Here is a 23148-nt window from a genome sequence, read left to right on the forward strand (position 1 = left end):
ATGTGTTGTTTGGTTGTTATGACCCATACTAAGCTTGCCCCTTGCAGGCTTCTGTTGGCGTTTTGTAAGCCCAATTGGGCCTCTTGGTGTTTTAATACATATAGTTTTTCAGAAAAGAAAAAAAAAAAATGCATCTAAGCCAATTAACATTATGTCTTTTTACTAATTTTATTTGTACAAAAAAAAAAAAAATAACAGCACCCAAAGCCAAATTTAAATTACAACTATTATTCTTTTGAGATGAGATCTGTGTGTGCCATGTAACAGACTGTCTAAGCTTTCTTATCATTTGATTTTCATTACGACTCTTAATAACATTTACATTTTATTGGGATCATTGTTACTGTTCAGCTTTTATTCAAAACTAGATTTATGAGCCCGTGCGTTGCACGGGTACTCATCCGAAAACATTATATAATATTTTTCAAATGTATATGAAATAACGTTATTATACGGTCATTTTTTGTAAGTACTTTTCATACAGTTCTTAATAACACAAGTTTAAGTTATTGATTCTTGTAAACATGAAATAGAGAAAAAACACGTTCATTATAGCAGTAATTGAATAAACATTTTGTGTCAGGCTTTAGCCGATTTTCTTTTCCTAAATATTAAGTTTTAAATAAAAATAAATTAATAGCAACAATAATAATGATAAGGCTTATTATAGTACCTGCATCCAAGCAAAACTTGAATATAAGTATGTTTCTCGTGTGGGCAAAGGAAGAAATCGGCTCACCGTCGATGGAAATGTAGTGAAACCGATTATCAAAGATCCGAAAGGTAAATGAAAGGTTAAGTAGTTTCGGTTATGGCAAATCGTTATAGGTTTCGCTACATTATTTGACTTTAACTGCCAGATTCTTTTTAAACTTACAACACCCACCTAAATTAAAATGACACTTAAACATATCATTACCAAGCATATCTCATGTTCACATGGAGGAATGATCGAGAAGGTGGCGCAGAATAAGGATTGGTACTACCAAACATGCGATGATGGTAACAAGAATGTCCTAGACTACGCAACCGAATTTAAATGCGTTCATCACGAGAGAAACTACCATCAGGCTTAAGTGAAATCCAGATGTGAACATACTGTTACTAAGCATATATATCTCATAACTGCATATATGTTCAAACAAATCAGCCCACCTACTTATTTGCCATTTACTTACCACCTTAATGATGTCTATAATTGTTAAATCTTTGCAACTCATTCAAATACAAAATCACTGAAATCGTTCCAATTTACTCGAAGGCGCATCAGGTACTAACCATCCAGCTATCTTATTGTAATAACAGTCAAATATGAATACAAACATATATTTGAATAGTGGTGAAGCAAGTTCTAAAGGTAAAAATCACACAGCCTTAGTTATATATATATATATATATATATATATATATATATATATATATATATATATATATATATATATATATATATAAAAGTATAATCGCAGACAAAAAAAAAAACATAACCCAAATAGCCAACCACCTGATGTTTGTTGTATAGTTTTGATCAGTGATCCAGCTACTAGGTAAGAACTTGCCATCTAAGAAGCGAAATGCAGGTTAATACTAAATACTAAAACATAACCCAAACAGACAACCACCTGATTCCATAGCTTTCGCACCGCGTAGCGCACTTCACCATTACACTTGTTTTTGTCCAAGGTTAATACTAAATACTACAGGTATGTGGGTTTCATCAGGAGGTCATTGGGTTGAACTTACGAGTTATAATACCTATCCAAAACCCATATAAAAAATTTAAAATTGCAGCATCTATTCTCATATCAAGGTAACTTTTTTCTAAATTCATGAGTAAAACTAAAACCTTCAACAGTTATAATAAAATCTTCCGAACTGTCAAAATGTTAATATTTCTCCACCATGGATGCTTAATTCAACTTCTAATAAAGCAGACTTAATTAGTCATCAACTAATGCTGAACAAACATGATTTGATAAGTCATAAGTACATACATAACAAAAGGATGGTGATCTTCATAACTTACATCACTAATTTATGATGCCATGCTGCAAAACTATTTAAACAACTAATAATAAGATAAGAGCCAGCATCACCAAAAACACTAAGTTTTTAGATATTATAGATGGTATGAAAGCAAAATGAGAAATAACAAAAGTTTGCATGTAGACTTCCACTTATGCACACAAAATAACTCTGAAATCCATCAATCATCTGCTGCAGAAACAAGAAATACATGTCAGATTCCTCCACATTTTTGGAAAGCATATTCAGTTAGAAAAATTTTTAAGAGAAAATGTGACCCGTTTAAAAATCTTGACCCATGACCCATTTCAACCCAAAACCATTTTGACCCGTTACCCAAACCGACCCAACATGAACTTTTTAGCGGGTATAGTATATTGTTACATCAAGAGAAAAACATGATTACCCATTCACAACGATAAATACTTGTGAACACTCTCTGATTCAAAGTTTTGGAGTTTAACAAAGCTTGGACGATAATTGAACGCATTCACAACGATAAATTCTGTCTCCTCTTTTGTATCTGTATCTGGATGATATACCAATAGTTTCCCTGGACCAAACTCCAACAAACCATACACCAACGAAAATACTTCCACCATTCAAACTTCCTATTGGAAAACAGAACACATTAGATGACCGGCCTATAAAAGGGGAAATACTTTGTTTGATCAACACTTCCTTATGCCACGAGTTCTCGATACCATATTCCTTCATCACCCATATTAAAATGTCTACATTACGAGTATCATAAGAAAAACATAAACAACCTTTTAGAACTCCAAGCATTCCTCGAAATTTATTATCTCTCTCTAAACATACCGGAGGGGATGGAAATAATTGAAATGTCTCGTTATCAAAATCAAAAGTGCAGATCTTTTCAACACGATTTTCACGGTCATAAAAATTCCAATGAATATGGTAATTCAATAACGTCCCGCTAAAATGATATATAGAATAAGTAATAGGACCAAGACATCTCCATTGGCTAGTGCCAAGAGTGTAAATCTCGGCATATAACGGACAAGGTCTACGCATTGAAGGTTTACTATAAACCCTTATAACTTTGTATTCCGAAGTCAACAAACTGACTCCAAAACTATAAATACCATCTCTTGTATCATTTATAGACTTAGGAAGGATCATATATTCTCGAGGGATTGGATTACATATATAAGTCTTCTTTATTGTGCGGTCACTGCTAGACAAACAAATCAAACCATTAACTGATCCCTCTGCAGACAATTGAGCATTTTGAAAAACTGTAGCGAGGTTAAGATCAAGACTCATGATTGGGTCGTGGTGTAAATGATTGTGCCCATGTTCCTCATGAATTTCAACTAACTTCAGAGATGTTGTAGTTCTAGGTTCCTCATAATCCTTATCAAGAACCATGAAACATTCAGGTGATTTGGAGAGGTGAAGTTTGATAAAATAAGAGTCGGTAATAAGATTCAGCCAATCACGACAAACGCATTTGCAGCAGACGATTGTTTTGACAGGAAGTCTAAGAAGAATGTCAATGATATGAGCATCTGATAAGTTTTGTATGGATGCATTGCATTTATTCTTGCTGATGTCACCAACAATTGATTTCAAAAGGGAACTTTTAGTCATTGACAAGTTATTCTCATTTTCCATTTTTGCCTTTTCAAAATCTGAGTTGTTTTTAAGTCTTAGGGTTTTTTTATTTTTGTGGTATATGAAGGATTTTTAGGAACAAAGTAGTTCATAGTCCAGCTCAGCGGCGTTCTGTTATTCTAAAAGAAGACATCTTAGTTTCGGCAAAATTACTAGCTCATATTTGGATAACGAACCGAAAGAAAAAGTGGAGTATATCTTTGGAAGAGTGGAAGCAGGACCCAGGAGCATCAAGATTAGCTGAGGAATAACGTGTTTATGCAGTCTTTATTCATGTGGCTATTTTCAGCTTTTTTTTTGTTTTTGATTTTTTAGTTTTGGGTGTATAGCGTTTTGTATCATGTGCTTTTTAGTTCTTACGACCCATACTAACCTTGCCCCTTGCAAGCTTCTGTTGGCATTTTGTAAGCCCAATTGGGCCTCTTGGTGTTTTAATACATATAGCTTTCAAAAAAAAAAAAAGAGAGAAGGGGGGGGGGATGTATAACACCTAAATGTCCATTTTTTGTAACCCTTTTGACTCAGAACCCATAAAAAGAAAAAAATTGACAATTTGCCCGCTCAAGGCGCAAGATGCCTCTTTGCGACCTTGCTCCCCGTTGGACACAAGGTGTCTCTTGCGACCTTGCTCCCCGGGGACGCAAGGACGCCGGCATGTCATAATCAATGTTTTTTTTTTTTGGCATTTCATCAAACACCTTACATGCGCCTTACATATTATATTACAAAAAACTTGATTGCTGCGTAAGTAATAATCGATCGCAGACAAAAAGAAAAAAAAAAAACATAACCCAAACAGCCAACCACCTGATGTTCGTTGTATAGTTTTGATCAGTGATCAGCTACTAGGTAAGAACTTGCCATCTAAGAAGCAAAATGCAGGTTAATACTAAATACTATAACATAACCCAAACAGAACCACCACGTGATTCCATAGTTTTCGCGCCGCGTAGCGCACATCACCATTACACTTGTTTTTGACCAAGGTTAATACTAAATACTACAGGTATGGTATGTGGGTTTCATCAGGAAGTCATTGGGTTGAACTTACGAGTTATAACCTATCCAAAACCCATATTAAAAATTTAAAATTGCAGCATCTATTCTCACATCAAGGTAACTTTTTTCTAAATTCATGAGTAAAACCAAAACCTTCAACACTATAATAAAATCTTCTGAACTGTCAAAATGTTAATATTTCTCCACCATGGATGCAACTTCTAATACACTTCTACTATTAAATATACTTTTTCTAAAGCAGACTTAATTAGTCATCAACTAATGCTGAACAAACATCATTTGATAAGTCATAAGTACATACATAACAAAAAGATGGTGATCTTCATAACTTACATCAATAATTTGTGATGTCATGCTGCAAAACTATTTAAACAACTAATAATAAGATAAGAGCCAGCATCACCAAAAACACTAAGTTTTTAGATATAGATGGTATGAAAGCAAAATGAGAAATGAACAAAACTTTGCATGTAGACTTCTTCCACTTAGGCCCACTAAATAACTCAGAAATCAATCATCTGCTGCAAAAGCAAAAAAAAGACATTGTCACAATCCTCCACATTCTTGAAAAGCATATTCAGTTAGAAAAGAATTTAAAAAAAAATCTGGCCCGTTTAAAAATCTGACCCATGACCCATTTCAACCCAAAACCATTTTGACTCGTTACCCAAACCGACCCAACATGAACTTTTTAGTGGGTATAGTATATTGTTACATCAAGAGAAAAACATGATTACCATAGGAACTTGTGAACACTCTCTGATTCAAAGTTTTGGAGTTTAACAAAGCTTGGACGATAATTGAATGCATTCACAACGAAAAATTCTGTCTCCTCTTTTGTATCTGTATCTGGATGATATACCAATAGTTTCCCTGGACCAAACTCCAACAAACCATACACCAACAAAATACTTCCATCCTTCAAACATCCTATTGGAAAACAGATACTTTGTTTGGATGACCGGCCTATAAAAGGGGAAATACTTTGTTTGATCAACACTTCCTTATGCCACGAGTTCTCGATACCATATTCCTTCATCACCCATATTGAAATGTCTAAAGTGCGAGTATAATAAGAATAACATAAACAACCTTTTAGAACTCCAAGCATTCCTCGAAATTTATTCTCTCTCTAAACATACTGGAGGGGATGGAAATAATTGAAATGTCTCGTTATCAAAATCAAAAGTGCAAATCTTTACAACAGGATTTTCACGGTCATAAAAATTTCAATGAATATGGTAATTCAAGAACGTCCCGCTAAAATCATATATAGGATAAGTAACAGGACCAACACATCTCCATTGCCCAGTACCAAGAGTGTAAATCTCGGCATATAACGGACAAGGTCTACGCATTGAAGGTTTACTATAAACCCTTATAACTTTGTATTCCGAGGTAAACAAACTGACCCCAAAACCATAAATACCAAATTTTGTACCATTTATAGACTTAGGAAGAATCATATATTCTCGAGTGATTGGATTACATATATAAGTCTTCTTTATTGTGCTGTCACTGCTAGACAAACATATCAAACCATTAACTGATCCCTCTGCAGACAATCGAGCATTTTGAAAAACAGGAGTAAGGTTTAGATCAAGACTCATGATTGGGTCGTGGTGTAAATGATTGTGCCCATGTTCCTCATGAATTTCAACCAACTTCAAAGATGTTTTAGTTATAGGTTCGTCATAATCCTTATCAAGAACCATGAAACTCCCAGGTGAATTGTAGAGGTGAAGATTGATAAAATAAGAGTCGGTAATAAGATTCAGCCAATCACGACAAACGCATTTGCAGCAGATGATTGTTTTGACAGGAAGTCTAAGAAGAATGTCAATGATATGATTATCTGATAAGTTATGAATGGATGCATTGCATTTATTCATGCTGATGTCACCAACAATTGATTTCAAAAGGTAGCCTTTAGTTATTGACAAGTTTCTCTCATTTTCCATTTTTTCTTTTTTCAATTCAAATCCAAACACGAGTACAAAGATTTTCGAGTGTTGTTTAATTAATGCAGAGAGCAGGAAGATTACCTCAACAAAGTCTTAGGGTTTTTGATTTTTGTGGTATATAGAGGGTTTTTAGGGCTAATGGTAGGAGATCAAGTAAGATACGTTAAACATATGATGATAAAGGCAATTTAAACAGCAACGATTTGGAAAACCCGAAATTCGAATAAAGGAAAATCAAATCGAAATCGAAATTAGAATAAAGATAAAGTTGAAATTGACATATCTGGGAGAAGAGAAGCTATCGGTGTTGGTCTTCATGTGCTTTTTTACTTGTGAATGGAAAGTAACTAATTCTCTGTGTTTTTTCACGGCAGCGGATGCAAGGAGAAAGAAGTGATAGGTCATAGGTGTATGTCAATTTGTTTATGGACTAATTACGCCAATAGTCCCTAAAGTTTATCCTTTTTTTCATCCTGGGCCTCAAAGTTTTTTTGTTTCATCCTAACCCTTATTGTTTTGATTCGGTTTCAAATCCGTCCTTAGAACTAACTGGCGTTAAGTAATCATCGTTAGCTTGTGTCACACGAGGGTATAATAGTCATATTTTTCTGCTAAGTAATCCTTTTTAGCCACATACGGTGTTTCGATCTTCCCTCAAAACCCAAATCCACCCCCAATTTTTTTATTCGAACGAAAACCAAATCTATTACTCGGTGACAATTAACAATTTGTATAGAATCGAATTTTTCCAAGAACCCAATTTTCAGTTCGTTGGGGTTTCAATTGTTGAATGATTTTAAGAACAAGAACCCCAAAATTTAGCAATCAATTTATTTGTTGATAGGGCGCATTCGCACATGGGATCTTATTAAAGCTGCTGAATGGAATGATTTCAGGGGTGAATCCCACAAGTGAACATAGGAGTTCACTTTTACAAGTAACCGATATTGTTCCAGTTGATCTTGATGAGAAATATCTATGGCCGAAACACGGGTTTTATATCAAAGTTTCTGATTCTTCTCATTCAGTTTAATGTAAGTTTGCCTTTTGAACAAGATGATCTCGTTCTTAGCCAAAAAAAAAAAAAAAACAGCTTGATCAGTTAATGTATGTTAATAATTTAGAGCCAGGTTCGCCTGTTTCTATGGGTAAAGGATCAAAACCGCTTCCTTGCCGCCACCCGTTTGTTTGGAACACCTAAACCACTTATAGTTTCTTAAAATTATAGTGTTGGATTCATACATGTATTACTGAGTTTACATACTAATGCTAACTTCAACTATTATTTGGTCAATTATGTTATTAGGATTATTTTCCAGTGGAATCGATGAATCATACAGTTCGATTGTTGTGGAAAAAGTTAACAAGGTTTGTAGCATTCATGCTTCTTGTCTTGTGTAGAACATTTTATGGAGGATGATAGAAAGACAATTATTTGCAAGATTCTTTATTCAACTTAGTTGACGTTTCAGAGGAATTTCATTGAAAAGACAATTAACTTTTCTAAAGTAATATTACTTATGTACTCCGTATTATGTATGTGAATTCTTGAGTTCTTATTTGAGTTTACACCCTCTATTTTTAGTAGTTCAATCTAATGCATCTACGTGAATCTCGTGACATGATTATATGCAATTGCTGCCGAAGGCGTCTTAGAATTGCTTCCATGCTGCTACTATTTCAAGTGTTAAAATCAATGTTGAAACAGGTACATAAACCCTTTTTGTTCTTTATATATTCATTTGTATATGGGGTTTGGCTAATCACAATATTAACCTAGGCCATAAAACTAGGAATGCAGATTGCTTCATAAAAATTGGGAATCACAGCTATTTAATAAAGTGATATACATTTATTATTGTTTAACGTAAAATGATCAAGCTGCCCTCCTATTATTCAAACTAACGAGGATTTCTTAATGCCAGTTAGTTCTAAGGATGGATTTGAAACCAAACCAAAACATTAAGGGCTAGGATGAAACAAAAAAAATTTAAGGCTAAAAAAAAAAAAAAGATAAACTTTAGATACAAGCTAAAGCTCATAGTTTCATACAAACACACCCTAAAATAATTAGGTGTTCCTGAGTTGGAAAGAAAAGATACATTACAAAATAAGTATTAATGAGTTTCAAGGAAAAGAAGAGAGACCATTAATTTAACAGCTTTACTCTTGATATAAATATGCTATATTTATCAAATTATCATAGCTTATATGCTAATAAAAAAACAACTGCAACTTCACAAATGAACAAACAAGATCAGTATGATGACTTCAAATTTTTATTTAACAAATATAAAAACAAATATATGAATTCAAGATGTAAGCATTAGTTGTTCACTCTAAGGAAAATATTTAAAAAGAAATGGCTAAAAAAAATGCAATGACGATTCTAATTTTAAGATTCATGGTATAGCTTTTATTAAATTGGAGGCCTAACTATTTATCTGAAGTGTGTGTGATGAGAATGATAATCACATCTTCATTTTTAGCCTCAGTTATAAATCCTAACTCCTGATATTTACTACTGGACATATTATGCGTGTCACAATGGTAGATATTAGTAAATCAAATTATACATCTATAAGATTATGCACAATCCCAACTCCAAAAATGACACAATTAAAAGTCTTAATGACTTAATCCACTGATGTATTAAGAATGTACGTAATCGACGTTAGGTACATAGAATCAAAAAGATGAATTATTAGGGATCAAGTGTTTTTGACCCATATTTGTATGAAATGGGTCAAAAGACAGCATACTATAAAGAAAGCTTAAGCATAGAATTATAGAAAACATGAAAATGGCTGCAAACATTATTGAACTTTGAAAACAATGCCATAATGTACTAAACAGAAAATGAGAAACAATAAGGGTGCCCATCAAACATACACAGTTAATGACATACCAAAAAATGTTAAAAACATAAGTTCAAACATCGGATGATCCGACCCAAAACAAGTCATTTAAAAGTTAACACCCAGAAAACAACTAAAAAAAAGTCATATGAACCAGCTGCAAACGCAAGATCATTAAGTAGCACCCATCATTTTCTTGAGTACATGCATTCGAATCGGCGAAAGACTACTGAATATCACTTAAGACTTTCAACTATGACACTTATGAGTTTCAATAACTTTCATCTATACTAATCATGTAGTAGGTTATCAAAAGAACATATATATCTACACTAATAATCATGTGGAAAAAGTCAATAACTCTTCAGGTTGAACGTAAAAGATCCAAAAGACAACACCGAATATTAGCCGAAAGGACGCTATTCGGCTCTAATAGTTATTAATTTAATCTTCCGAACTGTCAAAATGTTACTATCTTTCCACCATGGATGTTTAATTCAACTTTTGGCCTCTCTAATAGACTTCTACTATAAAATATTCTTTTATAAGGCAGACTTAGTCAACTAATGCTGAACAAACATCATTTGATAAGTTATAAGTACATACATAACAAAAGGATAATAATCTTCATAACTTACATCATTAATCTGTGATGTCATGCTGCAAAACTATTTAAACAACTAATAATAAGATAAGATCCAGCAACACCACAAAATCTAGATTTTTAGATATAGATAGTAGACTTCCACTTAGGCCCACAAAATAACTCTGAATTCCATCAATCATCTGCTGCAGAAACAAGAAACACATGTCAGACTCCTTCACATTTTTGGAAAGCATATTCAGTTAGAAATAAATTTAAGAGAGAATCTGACCCGTTTAAAAATCTTGACCCATGACCCATTGCAACCCAGAACCATTTTGACCCGTTACCCAAACCGACTCAACCTAACCCGTTTGCCAGTTCTAGTTTCGTTACATAAAGAGGAAACCATGTTTACCATAGGAACTTGTGAACACTCTCTGATTCAAAGTTTTGGAGTTTAACAAAGCTTGGACGATAATTGAACGCATTCACAACGATAAATTCTGTCTCCTCTTTTGTATTTGTATCTGGATGATAAACCAATAGTTTCCCTGGACCAAACTCCAACAAACCATACACCAACAAAATACTTCCATCCTTCAAACATCCTATTGGAAAACAGATACTTTGTTTAGATGACCGGCCTATAAAAGGGGAAATACTTTGTTTGATCAACACTTCCTTATGCCACGAGTTCTCGATACCATATTCCTTCATCACCCATATTAAAACGTCTAAAGTGCGAGTATAATAAGCATAACATAAACAACCTTTTAGAACTCCAAGCGTTCCTCGAAATTTATTATCTCTCTCTAAACATACTGGAGGGGATGGAAATAATTGAAATGTCTCGTTATCAAAATCAAAAGTGCAGATCTTTTCAACACGATTTTCACAGTCATAAAAATTCCAATGAACATGGTAATTCAAGAACGTACCACTAAAATCATAAACGGAATAAGTAACGGGACCAAGACATCTCCATTGCCCAGTACCAAGAGTGTAAATCTCGGCATATAACGGACAAGGTCTACGCATTGAAGGTTTTCTATAAACCCTTATAACTTTGTATTCCGAAGTCAACAAACTGACTCCAAAACCATAAATACCATCTCTTGTATCATTTATAGACTTAGGAAGGATCATATATTCTCGAGTGATTGGATTACAAATATATGTCTTCTTTATTGTGCTGTCACTGCTAGACAAACATATCAAACCATTAACTGATCCCTCTGCAGACAATCGAGCATTTTGAAAAACAGGAGTAAGGTTAAGATTAAGACTCGTGATTGGGTCGTGGTGTAAATGATTGTGCTCATGTTCCTCATGAATTTCAACCAACTTCAAAGATGATGTAGTTCTAGGTTCCTCATAATCCTTATCAAGAACCATGAAACATTCAGGTGATTTGGAGAGGTGAAGTTTGATAAAATAAGAGTCGGTAATAAGATTCAGCCAATCACGACAAACGCATTTGCAGCAGACGATTGATTTGACAGGAAGTTTAAGAAGAATCTGAATGATATGATTATCTGATAAGTTTTGTATGGATGCATTGTGATTATTCAAAAAGGAGCCTTTAGTTATTGACAAGTTCCTCACTGATCATGCATATATTTTCCGAGGGAAAATACACCCACAAACAACAATATGAGATGGGTTTTTTTAGGCGTCATCGTCGTTAACCTCCGATCCGGTTACCGTGATAACCCGTACCCGAGATGATGATCTCGGGAGGGTGGCTAACGAATTGCTCACCGGTCGATAGTCAGAACCTATCGACGGCAAAGGGAGAAAAACCCTACAAGATCCGTAGGTAAAAACCCTAGAGAGAATTGTGTACCCTAAATGCTTAGATTACCCCTCTATTTATAAGAGGGAATTAGGGTTTAGGAGGAAGACTTGACCGCGGCCCATGGACCAAGCCCAATTACTCGGCCCGATGGGCTCCGCACATCATCACTCACATTTTCCATTTTTCTTTTTTCAAAATCTGAAGTATTTGAAGTCTTAGGGTTTTTAATTTTTGTGGTATATGCAGGACTTTTAGGGCTAATGGTAGTAGATCAAGTAAGATACGTCTAAAACATGATGATAAAAGCAATTTAAGCAGCAACAAATTGTAAACCCTAAACTCGAATAAAACAAAATCAATTCGAAATTAGAATGAAGATAAACATGAAATTGACATATCTTGGAGAAGGTTAGCTATCGGTGCTGGTCTTCATGTTCTTTTACTTGTGAATGGAACGCAGCTAATTCCTGGTGTTTTTTGTCGGCATCGGATACAAGGAGAAGAAGTGATATGAGGAAGATGAAAGCGTATGACGTGTTTGTATACATGGGTTGGGCTTATCTTTAAGACCATATGTATCGGTACCATCCAACGGCGTTGGATGATGACATGGCCCAAAACCGCCGCCCCACATCGCAAGTATCAAGGCGTTGGTTGGCAAAAAAAGGAGGCGTTCGTTGCAATCCAACGGGGTAACCAACGGGTGTTGCTTTCACGTGGCAATCCATGATTCGTTTTAAGTTTCTTGACCGAAGAGGATAGATAAATACAGATGATTATGAAGATGAAGATGTAATATTATTAAGAAAATACCTCAGTTGAAAAACCCCCAAATTTTAGGGTTTCAAAGCAATCGGGAGATTTGCACAAAATTATGCCCAAAATTTTGCGTATTAGCTTTTGTATCAAAACATAATTATGACTGCCATTAGTGTTTCAGAGCAGAAAGATGTGGATGTTTGGCATGTTGATGTTGAAGAGAAAGAGATGGATCAAGATAACTGGGTTTGTTGTGAAAATTGAGGAATGATGCCAATTTATACTCCGTATATAGTTTATATATAAGTGAAGTGATTTATAATTTATATTTATATTTATATAATTTATAATTATACTCGTAATAGTTATTCTAAAATAATACTCCGTATAATAATAATAATAATAATAATAATAATAATAATAATAATAATAATAACTGTCTAAGCACCCTTCTTCTATCGCTCCATCTTTGCCTGATATGACGGTTGATCACCTTCACCTCGTTACGACTTCTGCTGTTGTTTTGGGCCAGATTAAAAGTTTTCCTCGGGTCACTTCATGTGGTAGGGATGGTTTACGTGCACAACACCTTATGGATTGCTTGAGTGGTGCTGCTGTGGCAGTCTCGGATGAGTTGGTTGGCTCTATTACCGGAGTCGTTAATCTCTTTCTAGCTGGAAGGTGCCCTATGGAATTAGGAGAGTATATTGCTAGTGCTCCCCTCACACCGCTTGTCAAGCCCGGCGGTGGTCTTCGTCCTATTGCTGTGGGTACTGTTTGGCGACGTCTTGTTTCGAAGGTTGGCGCTGCTATGGTTGGCCAGTCTTTGGGAAGTTACTTCGATGGTCTTCAGTTTGGTGTTGGTGTTTCTTCAGGTGGTGAGGCTATTCTTCATGCTGTGAATCGGCTGATTGAGGATCGTGGCTCTGATGTTGGCCTCTCTATGTTATTAGTTGATTTTCAAAATGCCTTCAATCTAGTTGATCGTACGGTCATGTTACGTGAAGTTCGCCGCCTTTGTCCGAGCATTTCTCGGTGGGTTGAATTTTGCTACTCTAATCCAGCCAGATTGTATTATGGGAACCACACATTATGGTCTTCTCAGGGGGTGCAACAGGGTGATCCCATTGGTCCGCTGCTTTTTGCTTTGGTCCTACAACCCTTGGTTTATAAAATCAGAGATAATTTTGAGGTTTGTCTTCAGGCGTGGTATTTGGATGATGGTACTATTATTGGGGACACTTTGGTGGTGGGGAAGGTTTTGCATTTGATTATGGAGGATGGGCCTCGTTTTGGGCTGCATCTCAACGTTGAAAAAACAGAAATTTTCTGGCCTACGGAGGACCCTCGCAGCAGGCAAGTAGGTGTATTTCCTCCTAATATTGCTCGGCCTTTAAATGGTGTTAAGTTGCTTGGGGCTCCCGCAAGTTCCGATCCTGGTTTTAGTAGTGAACTGGTGATGCAAAGGGTGATCAAGTCCATTGCGCTTATGGATAAGGTTGCTAAGCTTGATGATCCTCAGTGTGAGTTGTTGTTGCTTAGGGCATGTACGGGAGTTTCTAAACTCTATTTTTCCTTGCGTACTTGTCCTCCTAGTATATTTGAGGCGGCTCAACGCGCTTTCGATGGAGCCCTTCGATCTTCCTTGGAGCGTATTGTTACTGCTTCAGGGCCTGGGTTTGGTGATTGGCAGTGGCGGCTTGCCACCTTGCCATTTGCATTTGGAGGGCTTGGTGTTTATTCTGCGGGAGATGTTCGTCATTATGCTTTTCTGGCTTCTCGATTACAGTCTGCTGGATTGCAGACCAAGCTCCTACGTCATGCGAGTATTGTTGGTCTTGGTCGTGCTTTTGAAGATGCATTGGGTCTGTTTAATAAAACGGTTGGGTTTGATGTTTTAGGTAATCCGAGTGAGGTCGCTGCCCCAATACTCATGAAGAAATTGGCAGATGTTTATTTCACAAAGGTTACCGCTTCTGCAGAATCCACTTTTTCGTTATCTCCCCGACAATCGGCCTTATGGAAATCACAGCAGAGTGATCACACCTCTGCTTGGCTTAGGGCAGTCCCTATTTTGGGGTTGGGTCAGACGATGAACGCAAAGACTTACCGATGTGTGTTGTGCTACCGGTTAGGTGTTCCATTGTTCTCTATCTCGACGGCATGCTCTGCCTGTTCAAGGGTTTTTACTGGGGATATTTTCGGGGATCACGCGGTATCTTGTGCTGGTATGGTGGGTATTAAGCATCGACATAATATTGTCCGGGATTCCCTTGTTGATGTTTGTTATCGATCTGGGATTGCAGCGAGAAAGGAGGTTGACATTGGGTTGTCTGGAGGGAACGACAGGGCCCTCAGACCTGCAGATGTGTTACTTTATTCCTGGGATTGTGGTCGCGATGTTTGTGTTGACTTGACAGGGTCTTCCCCTTTGACACAGTCTGGGCTTTCTGACTTTGTCCCTGGACGTGCTGTGATTGATGCGGCTCGTCGGAAGCGGGTCAAGTACGAATCTAGTTGTCTGGCGATTGGTTATGGTTTCATTCCTTTCTCATTTTCTTCCCTTGGGGAATTAGAGAAGGAGGCTGTTTCTTTGCTAAAGCGGGTTCAGAAGAGTTCGATGGCGCAAGATATTGGTGCCGGTGCTGCTGCTCATATTTTTACTAGGATAGGTTTTGTTATTGCTAGAGGTGTGGGGGCCCAGATTCTCTAGGCTTCCCACTAATTTTTTGTAAGTTTTAAAACTTTTAAGTTTATTATTATTATTATAATAATAATAATAATAATAATAATAATAATAATAATAATAATAATAATAATAATAATAATAATAATAATAATAATAATAATACTTGTAAAGAAAAAAGAAAATTAGATGTCACATCATCATTCCACTTTCAACCCACACGAAAAACTCACACCACCACTACTTCACACAAAAAACTCACACATCCTAGTCATCAAAAAAGTAAAAAAAGTAACCCACACGATCAACGCACGCCCCCTACCATTACAACTAGTCTAAAGGTAGGTCATAAGTGTATGTCAATTTGTTTATACGGCTAATGTTTTAGTACGGACTACGGAGTATTAATTAAGTTTGATCCAAATAATTTTTAAGTAAATTTAACATTGATAAAATTAGATTAATTTATTTTTTTATAATTATATACTCCGTATCCTCTCTAACTATTAAAACAAAGCCCATATTAGTTAAGGCTTTTCAAAATTCCCTTTCAAATTTAATCCCCTCCATTAAAAAAATTGATCTAATGGCCAGGATTTGTCTTAACTTGGATTAATCCCTCTATGTTAAGATTAATTGACCTAACCTATTTTACCCTTACAAATTCATCAAACGCACGCACGGAGAGGGAGGTTTCTTTTCCAAACTTCTCATTTCTTAACTCCCCATTTATAACTCCCCTTCTTCATAAAATTCAGTTATCAATATTCACACAGTAATCAATCATTCTACAGATTAATTTGTTTAACGATTCGATTACATCACAAATTCGCCACAACAAATTAGGGTTTCTATTCAAAAGGTTACTACAGATCAACCTTGCACAACTAGGGTTTCAATTTTTGGGATCCAACAGGTAAATCGATTATTCATCGCTTCATATGTCTTCAAACCGTAACCAGGTCGTACATATTCATAATCAGGTTTGATTTTAGCCATATTTAATTTCAAACATTTGAGACACTATTATCTATGAGAAATATGTAGACTCTATATGTGACGATGGCTCCAAATTCATATGGACGAACACGTCATTCATCGATTTCATTGCGAGGTATTTGACCTCTATATGATACGTTTTGTAAACATTGCATTCTTTTGAAAAGGCATACCATAAATGTGTGACGACCCGGAAATTTTTGACCAAATTTAAACTTAATCTTAATATGATTTCGACACGATAAGCAAAGTCTGTATTGTTGAGTCTTAATAATGTTTGAACTACTTTTATAGATTCAGTACCCTCTTGACTATTTCCAACGATTCACGAACTTGTGTGTAGATAACATGTATTAAAAAAACAAATAAATAAATATAAATATATATAAAAATAATATAGTTAACTGGATTCATAATGTAAAATAATAATTAGAATAAGTAAGTTAATATTAAAATATATGTATATACATATATAATTACATATATATTATTATGAACCTATATATAATTTCTATTTATAGTTGATAACATATTGTGGTATTAATTATTCAATAAATATTAATATAGTTTAAAGTTAATATATTATACGTAATTATAAGTTAAAACATAGATGTTATGTTATTATCATTACTTTCATTGTTATTAATAATGTTAATATGAATATTTGTAATATTAATATTATTAATTCAAATATGATATATATATATATATATATATATATATATATATATATATATATATATATATATATATATATATATATATATATATATATATATATATATATATATATATATAAGATTTGACATGTACACGTTAATATATTATTATTCATATTATTATCATCCTTAATGAATTTACTATTTATATAACTAATAAGATTATTATTATCATTTATAATATTAGTGTCATTGATAGTAAGTAAAAATTATTATTATTAGTATTAATAATATCATATGATTAATTGTCATTTATTATTAGTAGTATTACTAAGTAATATTATTATTAAAAATATTATTACTAGTATTATTAATATTACTAAGTATTAGAATAAAAATAAAAAATAAATAAAATAGAAATTCGATACATATATATATATATATATATATATATATATATATATATATATATATATATATATATATATATATATATATATATCCAGATATATCATCAGATTATATAAATACAGTATATATATATTACATATACAAGATACAGATTATACATATATATAAATACATATACGATTAATTATATAAATCTGTATTATTATTATTATTTTTGATTGATTGAATATTGTAAACACTGAACCTGATTTACGTTCTTATCACACTGTATGTGATTTAAGATTTTCGTCTCTGTCTCTAATCTGGGATCAAATCCTAGTACAGTATCAAACAAAAATCTGTTAGCTTTTCCTATTTTACTTTTCCTTCTTTTTCTTACTGAATGATATTGTTGTACTTCTTGTCTGTGTTTAGTAATGTGTCGATATCAGAGTCAATACAAAACAAATGCGATTGATTATTGTTACAGTGTTAAGCAGCAACTAATACTCATTATAATCTGTCACAATTTAGGAAGAACAGAAAAATAAAAGGAGAAAAATAGAAGTCGACCTCTGTTCTTCCTCCTTTTAAGTCAAATCGCGATTTCGTATTAATTTTCAAAACCTGTTAATGAGGTCTTGTTAGGAATTATTTAAACAAACAATCTGCAAAAGCTCTTGTTTCAATTCCTAATATCAAAATCGAATTTCATGGTCAAAGTTTTGGTTTTAAAAAGTCAACTTTCGTTCTTCAATCAAATTCGAACTTTCAGTTATGTTTCAAGATAAATTGACGAATTGGAATGTTTCCAAGAATGATTTCTAACCTATTTTATGTTATAACCTTTATCTATAACCTTATAAATTGCAAAATCAATTTTTTTTTTAAAACCCAGCAACGAGCAACAGAAGCTTTAGTTTCTGTTTTCTTTAATTTTTTTTTTAGTTTAGTAATTTAAATTCACACAAAATGAATCGCTTTTTATTTCTGTTACAATTTAAAAAAAAAAAAAACGATTCAAGTTTTATGGATTGTTATGGGTCCTGGTCGACTGTTATAGGTGAAGAAGAAGGGAACATAGAGTTATTGAATAAGTATGTATTAGGGTTGTGTTAAATCAGATAAACATGTATAGCGTGATGGTTGGGAGCTTGCGTCGGGTATCGAAAGGTCACGGGTTCGAGTCCCGTCGCGGGCAGTTAAATTCTTTTTAATGCTTCTAAGGTACTAATCGATATTTTAAGTATTATTATTATTATTATTATTATTATTATTATTATTATTATTATTAATAATAATAATAATAATAATAATAATAATAATAATAATAATAATAATAATAATAATAATAATAATAATAATAATAATAATTATTATTATTATTATTATTATTAATTATTATTATTATTATTATTATTATTATTATTGTTGTTGTTGTTGTTGTTGTTAGTGTTATTATTAATTATTGATATTATGATGATAACTATTATTATTACTAATGTTAATAACATAATTATTATTATTACTAATGTAATTTATATTATTATCCTTATTATTACTAGTATTATCATTAAAAATTTATTAGTATTATCATAACTAATATTTTTAATATTAGTATTAATATCATTGTGTTATCATTGCTAGTATTATATTATCATTATGATTTCAAAGATATGAAACATGTTAATGACGTAATTGTATAATAAAAGATAATATGATAAAAATTATAGAAGTTGGAATATAATTATACGAATGCAAGTAAAATTTTGATTTTGATTTCGATTACGAATATGATTATTATTATTATTGTTATTACGAAAATAATACAAACTATTATTATTATCATTTATACTAGTAATAAGTATCATAGTAGAATTATTATTATTGATATTGACAAAAGTATTATTATTAAGATTATCATTAGTAATGAGATCGTTATAATAGTTATTATTATTAAGAATTAAGTATTATTATCAACAAGCAATATTTTCATTACTATCATTTTTAGATTATGCATTTTATTAAAAAAAAAAACTACTGTTAGTATTATTTTTACTAATATGAGTATTATCATTATTATTAATTTTATCACTACAAATATTATCTTAGTATTATTTAAATACTGTTTTTAACAAACAAATAATATATATAAATATATATATATATATATATATATATATATATATATATATATATATATATATATATATATATATATATATATATATATATATATATATATATATATATATATATTACACTTAAGATATAATATAACAAAATTAATATTTTATTTAGCTAAAATATATAAAAATGAATACCTAGAACATATAAATTATTAACATAAAAAGGATATAATTAATAAAGTTTTATATATATATATATATATATATATATATATATATATATATATATATATATATTTGTCCGATTACAACTATGTATATTAATAAATATACAACTGATATAGGTTCGTGAATCTGAGGCCAATCCTGCATTGTTCAATATAGTCATATGTATTTTTACTACAAAATACATTAGGTGAGTTTCATTTGCCTTTTTACCCTTTATATTTTTGGGCTGAGAATACATGCGCAATTTTTATAAATGTTTTACTAAATAGACACAAGTAATCGAAACTACATTATATGGTTGAATGATCGAAGCCGAATATGCCCCTTTTTACTTGGTAACCTAAGAATTAGGGAACATCACTAATTTTGAGAGTTAGTTCACGCCTAATTGACGCGAATCCTAAAGATAGATCTATTGGGCCTAACGAACCCCATCCAAAGTACCGGATGTTTTAGTACTTCGATGTTGTTTTTATCATGTCCGATGGATTTTTCGGAATGATAGGGGATATTCTTATATGTATCTTGTTAATGTCGGTTACCAGGTGTTCACCATATGAATGATTATTTTTGTCTCTATGCATGGGACCTATATTTATGAGAAATGAAAATCTTGTAGTCTATTAAAATGATGAAAATGATTATTTATGTTAAACTAATAAACTCACCAACCTTTTGGTTGACACTTGAAAGCATGTTTATTCTCAGGTATGAAAGAAATCTTTCGCTGTGCATTTGCTCATATTAGAGATATTACTTGGAGTTATTCATGACATATTTCAAAAGAAGTTGCATTCGAGTCATCGAGTTCATCAAGATTATTATTAAGTCAATTGTAGTTAGAGGTATTATGAAATAGTATGCTTGCCGCCAACTTTCGATGTAAAAAAAATTTGTCTTTTAAAAACGAATGCAATGTTTGTAAAATGTATCATATAGAGGTCAAATACCTCGTGATGTAACCAAATGTAATGTATTCGTCCAGATGGACTAGGACGGGTCCTTTCAGTTGGTATCAGAGCGGTGGTCTTAGAGAACCAGGTCTGCATTAGTATGTCTAACTGATAAGTCGTTAGGATGCATTAGTGAGTCTGGACTTCGACCGTGTTTGCATGTCAAAAGTTTTGCTTATCATTTCTAGTCGAAACTCATCTGCTTATCATTCTTAGTCTAGACATATCATACTGCAATGATTGCGTGAATAGTGTATAGACAAAATTCATATCTTAGCGTATCTGCTAATTCATATCTTAGCGTATCTGTTATTGTTACCTTTTCCTGACAGATTCCGTAGATTCCTCCGTAGCTTATGAAATTTTAGTATTATATATACATATGTAAATTATGTATTGCAGGGTACTAATCTACATCCTATAATCCATTTCTTATCAAAAATCCTTCATATGATCGTACGAGATGAATCCCTCAACTAGTTCGAGTCCCTCAGCTTCCGATAGCTATCCTGATAGTTAATCCGACAACTATTCCGACATGGATATTCACCTAAGCTCCAGAAGCAGCGTCACCAGAATGAACCAGTCAATCAGCCATCCCCAATTCATCTGATGGGTTCGTAGCCTACTTAATCATTGGAGACAAAAAGAAGGTGATCCTTTCCATCAACCAAATTCACCTCTAGGCAAAGAACCCGAAGCATTTACCGGCGAACGTGTTAGTAATACCATTTTCTCTCTCATTTCCAGAGTATTCCGTCACGATTATATACTATCTCAGATTCTAGATCTTATTCATCCGCTCGTTCCAACCAACAATTATCCCGGAATAATAGAAGAAGTCAACGAGCTTCGCGCTCGAGTAATCAACTTGGAGAATATGGTGCAAAACTTACCAGCTTCAGCAACATCACCAGCCCCAATAATACCAACAACAAACCAAGTTTCAACATCACATGCCTCAACATCTCATTCTGTACCTCGAGTATAATCATCGTTCTACAACAATTATCTTCGTTCTTTATGGCGATTAAGTAATCTCTAATGTTTTAGAGATTATGTATTCCAGTTCTAACGGTAAACCAAATGAGATTAATATCATATTAACTCAATAAATCCATGATTACATCTGAAGAAAATATATATGTATATATGTTTTCATAAAGATTGTAATTAAAAATTCTTTCGTACAAAACTGTTAATGATGAAAATATTTTAACGGGTAGGTAATACCCAAGGAATATTTAGATTTCACATTAATAAGTTACATTGTACATTCTTCGAATCTGATTCAACAGTCATTTACTATCCTACTTACATCCACAAGATATACGAATCCGTTCACCACAAAATAACCATTTTCATTCAATTTCATATTTGGATTTTGACCTATCAGAATCCAACAAGTGGCATAATGAAGAAAACATTGGACAAAATAAAATTTGTTAGAAACAAACAAATTAATTATGAGAAATTTTGTTAAGAATCCACGCTAACTGTTCCTAGCTAACTGTTCCTAGCTAACTGTTAATTCCGTATTACCTTTTATTTATCGCAATTTATTTATCGCAATTTATTTATCGCATTTTATTTATCGCAATTTTAATTCTCGCAATTTTATTTATCGCCATTTAATTTCTGTTATTTATTTTACGCACTTTAAATATCGGGACACGTATAAAAGGTTTTGACATATCATATCGACACATCTATATATATTACTTGGAATAACCATAGACACTCTATATGCAGTAATGCTGGAGTTAGCTATACAGGGTTGAGGTTGATTCTACAATAATATATATAGTTTGAGTTGTGATCGAGTCTGCGACATGTACACGGGTCACGATACGTATTAATTAATTCGAATATTATATATTAAACTATATATGAATTATTGGACTGTTAACTGTGGACTATCGACTGTGGACTAATAATATTGGACAATTAAAATGAATTAAAATATTGATTATAACATATGAAACTAAACATATCTTCAAGTTTGCCACTTGATTTCATCTTAAACCTCATTTGTATCTTGATGATTACAATCTGCGTTCAAACCTTTCATGACTCTTGAAAACACCTCGATCGAGAGGATGAACCAACTGCACTTCATCTATGGGAGAAAAGACTGATGCATATAGTTATGCACCTGAAAAACTCTCGGGAACTGAGTAAACGTTTAACACGTAGCTGTGCTAATTTCTTAGTGTTATTATTACCCAAAATAACTTAGTAATCCCTTTCAAAGTAGCAAATTTTGTCACAGCTCCATCAAGTCAACCTCGACTTTTCATTTGAATTAGCCTTATTATAACCTTGATTTATACGCGTGCTCTTTTATTGTTACCGGGGAACCTTTTATATTCCATCATATTACCAGCAGACGTACCAGCAACCTCGTTGGTCCTTGGCTTAAATCTCTTCGACAAATCACTATATTTATCTATTGA

At 32.9% G+C, this 23148-nt stretch overlaps 3 protein-coding genes across 4 annotated transcripts; all 3 read right to left on the minus strand.

Annotated features, from left to right (window-relative positions):
- Positions 1 to 2481: 2481 nt before the first annotated feature.
- LOC139868018 (F-box protein At3g07870-like) lies at positions 2482 to 3663 on the minus strand. Its single transcript, XM_071856358.1, has one exon. It carries the CDS (start codon positions 3661 to 3663, stop codon positions 2482 to 2484), a length of 1182 nt encoding a protein of 393 aa, XP_071712459.1.
- A 2249-nt stretch (positions 3664 to 5912) lies between these two features.
- Positions 5913 to 6644, minus strand: LOC139868019 (putative F-box protein At5g52610). Its single transcript, XM_071856359.1, has one exon. It carries the CDS (start codon positions 6642 to 6644, stop codon positions 5913 to 5915), a length of 732 nt encoding a protein of 243 aa, XP_071712460.1.
- Positions 6645 to 9919: 3275 nt separating this feature from the next.
- Positions 9920 to 12362, minus strand: LOC139867314 (F-box protein At3g07870-like). Of its 2 annotated transcripts, none has more exons than XM_071855674.1 (3): positions 12057 to 12362; positions 10507 to 11691; positions 9920 to 10291 (listed from the first exon to the last, which is right to left on the minus strand). In XM_071855674.1, coding segments are annotated over exons 1-3 (1200 nt in total). In that variant the 5' UTR covers positions 12071 to 12362; the 3' UTR covers positions 9920 to 10290. The 2 variants fall into 2 exon arrangements, with proteins under 2 accessions (XP_071711775.1, XP_071711774.1); XM_071855673.1 differs by having other exon boundaries at positions 9920 to 10294.
- Between the last annotated feature and the right edge of the window lie 10786 nt (positions 12363 to 23148).

Source organism: Rutidosis leptorrhynchoides, chromosome 9 (assembly GCF_046630445.1).
Source record: "Rutidosis leptorrhynchoides isolate AG116_Rl617_1_P2 chromosome 9, CSIRO_AGI_Rlap_v1, whole genome shotgun sequence".
Classification (NCBI taxonomy): Eukaryota; Viridiplantae; Streptophyta; class Magnoliopsida; order Asterales; family Asteraceae; genus Rutidosis; species Rutidosis leptorrhynchoides.